This window comes from Austrofundulus limnaeus, unplaced genomic scaffold (assembly GCF_001266775.1).
Source record: "Austrofundulus limnaeus strain Quisiro unplaced genomic scaffold, Austrofundulus_limnaeus-1.0 Scaffold26, whole genome shotgun sequence".
Taxonomy (NCBI): Eukaryota; Metazoa; Chordata; class Actinopteri; order Cyprinodontiformes; family Rivulidae; genus Austrofundulus; species Austrofundulus limnaeus.
In genome coordinates, this window is record NW_013952428.1 from 2663439 (window position 1) to 2671865 (window position 8427).

General features: G+C 38.5%; 1 protein-coding gene across 1 annotated transcript in view; it reads right to left on the reverse strand.

Moving 5' to 3' along the window:
- Positions 1-1105: 1105 nt before the first annotated feature.
- exoc4 (exocyst complex component 4) overlaps positions 1106-8427 on the reverse strand; it is a gene marked incomplete in the record, with an annotated part of 120461 nt that continues 113139 nt past the window's right edge. Inside the window, 1 exon segment of the mRNA XM_014004799.1 lies at positions 1106-2966. Coding sequence (XP_013860253.1) covers positions 2729-2966 — 238 coding nt within the window.

Here is an 8427-nt window from a genome sequence, read left to right on the forward strand (position 1 = left end):
TATTTATTTATTTATTTATTTATGCAGTACTGTCTCTGTATGACTTGGCCTCTCATGACTACAAAATAGTGTTTCAAAACTACAAAACATCTCAATCATGACTTAATATCTAACAAATATTTGAGATGTTCAGTTGTAGTGAGATGCTAAGTCAGAATTATTAGATCATAATTATAAGTCATAAGTTTGAGATGCTTAAAATATAAATTTTATTTCACCATAGTGGTGAAAATAAACTTCCTTATACAATTCTGTAGTTTAAGAAGAAATCTGTGCAATGTGACTGCTTACGTTTGATACTAACAGAAGGAAGGTGAAAACTGATCGTAACCATCGTACATTATGCATAAAATGTATTTTAAATGATTTCCCTTTACAAACTGACAGCCCAGTCTACTGCCAAAAAAGCTAGAACACTGTCTGTCAACCATAACTAAAATAAACCACCAAATAAGTTTAGAAAATTAAATAATTTTAAAAAGGAAATTGTTTTTTTGCTTTATAATTCAAGATAGCAGTAGGCACTGTGCAAAACATGGTCTTTACTAATCAACTTCCCCACTGAAACAAATGATCATAAATCACATGGGTCAAATTCAGTCCATTGCAAAGTTTGGATAAAAAAAAGTTGCAATAGGTAAACTTTTAGACCAACTGCCAAAAGGTCAGTGCATGAAGCACACGAGGTGTTCAGCTGCAGGGTTACCACTTTCGTTGCATTCGGATTATTCACCTGAATTCAGTCACATTTATTACAACACATTTTTCGAAATACAATCCTGAATCGCAATGAGTTCATTGCAGGGATTTATGCCAACATCAGCACAGCTTTTCAGTGGGTATGCTGTCTGTGTTTATTTTCCCCACATGCCTCACTTAAGAACTTCATGCCGCAAGCCTTGTCACACACAGCACATCACACCTGTCATGTTAAGAACTTTATCTAGTGTTGATTTTAGATCTGACTGGCTCCTGTGAAATAGGACAGAAACAACTTCACTGCACCAAAAACAGCAATAGGCTGCCATGAGTGGAAGACTGCATTTTCAGCAACTGATAAATATGAAAACTATGTAAGTGAAATGCATTAAATACACAAAAAGACTGGAATTTTGAATATCTCTTTATTAGGGTGGACACTGTGAGAAAAAGAGAAATTTCAGTGTTTAAAGGGAAACCAAAATGTCTGTGTAGAGTAACAGTATGTTATTGAACAAAACGAGTAATTTATTCAACCAAACGAGGGTTCAGAAAAAATGTAATTAAAAATAATATAAAAAATAAATTTAATGCATAACTTTTACCTGTTTATAAATAACAGCAAGAACAAAAAAAAAAAAGGTTCTGACCCTACATGTATACATGTCTCTTCTGAACGTTAGTAGACCGTGTTTTTTGCAGTGTTTGACAAAAAGAACAACATGATACAGTTGGTTAACATTATGTTAAAGCTTCCCATACGCAAGCTAGCATAACTAGTTTCAAAGTGAAGCGATGAATGGGCAAATCTGAGATTTTGCACCAAGTGTGCACAACAGTGCGCTTTAGAGAAGTAGGCGAACCGTTCAGCAGCTCCACTGTTGTTTTCCCATCGATTTCAGCCAATGTGTCATTATGATGGATTGCTCTGTGGGCTTCAAGGAGACCTGTGCTGGGCCTGCTGTATTGACAGGGCTCCCATTTCTCTCTCCTCCACTTGTTAAATACTTCTCTGCGGAGTTAATGAACGAAAAACAGGGAGGGCTGCCGGGAGCGGAGTTATTTGTGATCTCCTCTTGTCTTTGTACGTTTGGTTCACTTTAAAAGACTCAAAAACAAAAAGGAACTGCATCGTTTCACTTTAGAAAGTTAGAACAATAAATGTATTGTAACACCCAATTCTTGACACAATGCTTAAAATTGATCAATTAATTAAAGAACCAAAATAGCGTCAACATCTTTACTACCATCTTAGACCAATTTAAAGAAAAAAATAAATCATTTACTTAACGTCTGCTACCAAGTTTTCTGCATAAACTTTCCGAAAAGCAGTCCGATAAACAGATTTTCAGCAACTACAGATATAATACTAGTCTCAGTAAGGGAAATCTTTTGGGACCAGCCTAAATTGGCAGCAGGCAGAAGATGTGGCCTCATTCAGACAGTCTAATCTGGCATCTGTTATTGCAGACAGAATCAGTGAGCCCATGGGGGCTGGCAGAAGAGGGGAAATAGAGGTGTAATTGAGAGCAGCAGTTTGGATATAATAGGGAAATGAGATGAGATGGGGGCCCAAGTTCAGGTGACTGTCCTAGACGGTCCCTTTTTAACTGGAGCTGTTGTTAAGGAGAGCTGAGGATTGTTAAGAGTTTTGGCATGCAGGGACCATTTGTTGTCTTTTGAAATGTGGAACCTGACAATAGAAGTTACCCGATATAGAAACTAGACTTGCAAAGTTTGCAGTTGTGTAGGATGTCACCTCAGCTCCCAATTAGAATGAGTCAGCGCAGCATAAACTCTTATATAATCTCCATTTTCAGTGGGGAAAGATGTTATTTCTAAGTTAAACCTCACCTACTACTCCTTTTATCACACCACGCGGGAAAAAAAAAAAAACACTTTCCATCAACAGATTGTCAAAATCTATATCTAAAGCATGTATCTATTTCAAATATCCCCCATCCTGCAAGCTGTTCTCCATGTTCACTTCAGCAAATATCAAACCCTTATCTATTCCTGTGTTAGATCACTACACTGTGGTGATCTTTTTGTCCTTGGTGGCCTGTTTAATGGCAGCCTGCTCACAGATGATCTCCTTCAGCCTCTGGAGTCGGGTGTTTTGGGTGCTCAGGTCCCCGACGCCTGTCTGACTGCGATGGAGTAATGACAGAGCGTTGATGTACTCCAGCTCAGTGTAGCGGACACCCTGGTCCACCACCAGGTTCAGCAGCTCATCTGCGGTGTTGTACAGCATCTCATAGTACTGCCTGGAAGAGGAGAGAAAATTACAAAAGGTTATGGATGAGGTAAATAAAAAAAAGGTGGACTGCGACAGCAAGTAGAGAAAAGCTTGAAAATCAGGGGGGGGAGAAGCAGAGAAGAGATTAAAAAAACACTTTTGATATACCTCTGTTTTCCCTTTTCCAATGCAGAATCAAAGGCACATGAACAACAAAGAGAACACAAAAGCCAGAGTAGCCGCTGTTGCTGTCAAGCCCAATTTTCTTAAAAAGGACTTCAAGGACCTCACCCTGCTGCTGCTGAGAGTCGAAGGTAAAGGGAAAACATGTGCTGGGTACGAAATAAAAAAAAAACAGAACAAAACAAGACTGCTCTAATGAAACATTGCTGACAGGCAAAAGAGGAAAGAGTTGTGTGGAGACTGAATAGGTCTTTAATCAAGAGTGAATGCCTCAATGGGSCATTTGAAAAAGAGCATGAGGAATAGTGATAAAGCAGGTGGACACAGGGACACTGAGCTTTGTTCAATAGTTGACACTTTCACCAGCTGACTTTAACTGCACAAACAAAATATAGTCAATTTTTTTGTACAGATTGGGCAAAGTTTCAAAGAGTTAAAATCCTGACTGAGGCACATAATTGGTCTGTTTGTCAACAAGTATAGATTTTAGATGGGTAATGCACTAAAAGTACAAACCAAACATTCACAAAGAAGTTAAAAAATATAGTTTAGTGGTAAGGTAGTGTTTGAGAGTGTGTTGAGAAGGACACACTTTCTTCTTTGTTTGGTTGTAAAACCAGTCAAATACTTGGGAAAGCAAAAGCATGTTCCTGTGCTGCACAGGAAGAAAGTACAAAAACAAGTCCCAATGTGACCCAAAGACCAAATATAAAATGATGGAAAAAAAATGTTAAATTAGTCTTTTAATTCCCTTCAACAGTTTTCATTATTTTACTATTTAGATTTTTCTAAATCACCATACTATAGGTTTTTATGTATGCTGTAACAATATTTCATTATTTTATTTCCCTCAGCAAATAATAATTCTCATTTAAAAACCAATAATATTTGATAATTATTACTCATTGCCAAAAGTGATGATGCGGTAAGATTTTTGCTTATGTATGCATGCATTGTTAATTTGTCTATAGTGTTACTCCTACCTCATGAACCACTGGACAAATATGTCACCCATTTCAAGATGGCTGCCACATCAACCATCATTAACCAACACAAGTGTAACTCAGTCAGTTTTACTGATGTGGTAGTAGTGGACAGTCATAAATAACACTCGGAGTGTGACGAGCATGAGATTGCACATAACGTTATTTTCGAGGTTTGACCAAAACAGCTACAACTCTGTTATTTCTCATCATGCACTGATGTTCTGATTAGGATCTAAAAAAATCAGCAATGTTCAGTGATTTACTGGATTTGTTGCAATAATGACAGAGTTGGCCATGGCTTAAACTGCTGCAGTGCTACTTTTTCTCCTTGGAGGAAAGAGAAGCTTCCTTTATTAGAATAAACTACCCACCTTGGCCAAGGACAGGTGCTGGTCAGTCAACAGCACAGACTCCTGCTGCTCTGAGAGAGCACTAAGATACACAACAATGCTATTGGTAGCCCTGTTAAGCAAATAAAAGGACTTGCAGTGGTATTAGACATGTGAAAAATGTCTGAGAAAATCTTAGGTCTACTTGTTTTAAAATCACTTTTTGAGTCAGCAAAAATACACTTAATTGGACATTTAAAAGCATCACTGTGAAACACTGCACTTGTTTGTGTCATGTAAAGTAAAAATATTAGATATGACTCAGTAGAAATATAAGAAACTCATTTTCCCTAATTAGTTTGGGAACCGCCGTCCATTTTTGAGTCATTCCCTTTCTGTAGCCTTCATTTTCAATGCTAACGAGGCGTTAATGAACACTTAGGGAGCTTCTGCTCTTCTGCTTCTGGGTTTTATGTGCAACCATTTTAGAGATTCAACAGTTGAGAAACAGACTTGCAGAAAGAATTATGGAGGTGGGGAAGAAATAAAATGGAGACTTTGAAAAGAAAGAGAAGATGACAGATCACTAAAGAGATAAATGAAGAACGGAGGTGCATAGTATCTGTTTTTATGGCCTTCTCTTGACAAGTGACGCCCTTGATCATCAAAGCATTTGCATTCTGTCTCACTGCTCATCTCGCTCTCAAGGTTTTTTTCTTTTTGTTTTCAGCCTTGAACTCAGTCCTTTTATAAAGAAAGTTTTCAAAAATGTTGAATACCATAAGCTTTTGCTCAACAAAGATAGTGTTAAATGTTTTATCCTTTATCAAAGTCTATCACTGACCCTGTGACCTTTTAGTTCTTAAATGGCACTTCATCTTCATCAGGAAAGTATGTGTTGTGTATCAGAATACGTGCTGAGCATATCTCTGTCATATAACTGTTTAAAACTTTGTATTATGTTGAATAGTGTCAATCCAACTCAAAGTTTACATTTATCTTTAACCTATTGTTTTGTGTTAAGCAATGAACTCCCCTTGTTAAGAAATTAATTTATTCTTACATTAAAAAAATTGGGATGAATGTTGACTGGTGAGCTATAGAGAATACAAAACATCAACAAGGCTTTATTAAAATTTAATAGCAGTATTTTCAACACAGATTTGAAAGGTAGATTTGCATTCTTTTAATGAAGGCTGTGCCTTTAATTTACAAGCGTAAAGGGGAAAAACAAATCCACATTTCAGTTTGTCATCCTTCTTTTTTGKCATCTTGTTAAAACAGCCAAACTGCGTCCACAGAAAGAGAGGTGCTCGACTGTCAGCTGGCTCCTAAAAGCACATGTTTGTTTGGGTGTCTGAGCCGCGAGGACAGCTGGCAATCTGGCCTCTGTTTAGCACACAGGGGAGGGGGCTGGTTCAGGGGGAAAAAATAAATAAATAAAATGTGTGTTTGTGTGTGTGTTTGTCGATCTACCCGTGTCTGAGTGATGCATGTTAGTGTGCGCTGAAAACACTTTCAAACAGTTCATTACCCAAGCAGTTGGAAAGCTATTTGCCGAACAGGGAAAGGCTGTTAATAAGACTAAAATCTCTCCGCACCCCACAATCAAGAAAGAACCCCTTGTGACATCAATAACACACAAACACACACTCACCCCCCTCCTTTTGTTGAGTAGCAACTAGTTAATGAAACAAGCCTTATTTTTCAAACAATGCCAAAGTGAAATGTTTTGATTGCCCTCCTCTTTAGAGTCTTTATGGCCCTCAGCCCCCCTCTGTGCATCCTCCCTCTTCACTAAACCACAAAAACACGCACAGTCATTTTTGTTTTTTTTGGCCATTTCCACCTGCTTCCTCCAGAACTCCAATCTTTAGGAGTTTTGATTTAGTAATCAGCTTTTGTGTATGCATGCGTCCACATGCCTCCGCAGAGTGGATTCTATTAAATTTTAATTAGCTCCCCTCCCCGCCCCAGCCCTCTCTCATACGCAAAAATTATGAAATAAATTTATGATGCGGGGAACGTGGTGCAGGATGGACATCGACAATGGCGCGGTGGGGAGGAGGAAAAGGTGAGAGAAAGTCGAGATTCAGCACAATTCGTTCCCACTAATTTCTGTGCAGTATTGAAGCCATTACTGGCTGCCTCCGTCAGCACRTTTGGAACAACACGTTAGTTAGTGAGGGAGGGAGGAGACAGGAGGAATGGAATAATGGGCGAGTGTTAAGATCAACTTCTCTAGCTGGGGTCGAGGCTTGCCGCTGCTAGAACAAACCTCTGGGTTGGGAGCAACAGAAGGTGTGTCACTTGCTTTCTATCATTTTTGTCTCTCTTATAAATTGAAGATATGGAGAACTTCCACTATAAAAATGTGGTGGAACATGAGCTCCTTACTTAAAGTTGAAGCAGAATAACAAAACATCTTTGATAATAAAAAAAAGTCTATTTCGGAGAAGAATGTGGTAAAAAAAAATACATAGTAAAATAATTGTTTTGAAATATAGACGTGTAGGCAAGGGAAGATTTTGTTGACACAACCTGCCCTTTAGATTCTACACCTGTTGTGGATCCCCGCATTTTTGAACCTGCAACTGCTTTTGTTGTTCCTTGAGCTCAGCCTCTCAGGTGAGTGGCAGTACACTTACCCTCTCTAAGAAAAGCTGTGAGCCAGTTTGCTTCACTTCTTTTATGTTTTTCCTCTAATAAATCTTCCCCCAGTGCTCTGACAGTAGCGTAGTGCTGGAAAGCATGTGTTACTATGACAACTGGAAACCAAGTTCTGTCAAATTCAGTCTTAGCTGCAGTCTAATTGTATTTTTTAACAGGTTTATTGCCGTGTTTAAGAAGTGTACGCCTTAGTGGCAAAAGTTTGGATCTTTTTAGACTTGACTAAAATTTAAGTGCATTTAGTTTATTTTCATAAATCTCACTTTAAAGTGCCTGTGACGTCTACTTTTTGTAATACATATGAATGCATTTTTAGAAAGAGGACATTGATAAAATATTGCAAAACATTAATGTCGCTGAGATGAACAGTTGTTGAGATATTTGCCTGTGAAGCAACAGGAAGTGATGTCAAAGGGGATTGTCTGCATGTGAACAGAGCTTTGCTAAAATGGCTAACAACACAGACTGTAGAGAAGAATCTGATGTTTATTTAGATCATTTCGAGTCACTATCAGAGAGAGATGAAGAATCAGAGTTCAAATAATATCGTTTCAATAAAAAAAAGACCAGAGATTTTTTTATRTTAAAGAGTTCCTCTTTGATGTCATTTCCTGTTTCACTTTGGCTGAGCCAAGTTCAAAAGAAAATATGCAGTTATGAGAAAAAATGGGTTAAATCATGTGTATTATCCTAACTTTCTTAAATATAAAGATCTTTTCTTTGACTTTTTGTATTTGAAGAATATGCATGTCACAGGCACTTTAATGTATTACACTGTTAAATGTAATAAATGAGCAGGCTGTGTGTGATTGTAATCTAAGTAGAAATAACTTGTTGGCTCTTTTRGCCTATCTGTTATTTCCCCACACCCTACCTCCCGTCTCTGTCTCCCTCCTGAGCGGCGAGTTTGTCTCTCCCCTGGTAATGAGCGAAGGTCTGCAGAGACTCGAACTGAAGCTTCATCAGCAAAGACCAGTCTCATCATGCTGCACCACACACAACAAACACACACACACGCTGACAGGAGCATGCAACATGCACCGACTCTCACTAGCTTCATCAGCAAAGACAAGTGCCATCACGCTGCGAGGTGTGCACATGTACAGGCTTCATCAACATACACCGGTCCCCATGAATGCTATCATCAACACGGAAAACAGGAGGAGCAGAAGAGAGACGGAAGGCAGACGGAGAGAGGAAGAATTTTAATTCAGCAGAGGCAGTGCAGGTGATTGGACTATAACACACACACACACAAACACAAACACACACACACACACAAACACACACACACACACACACACGCACACACACACACACA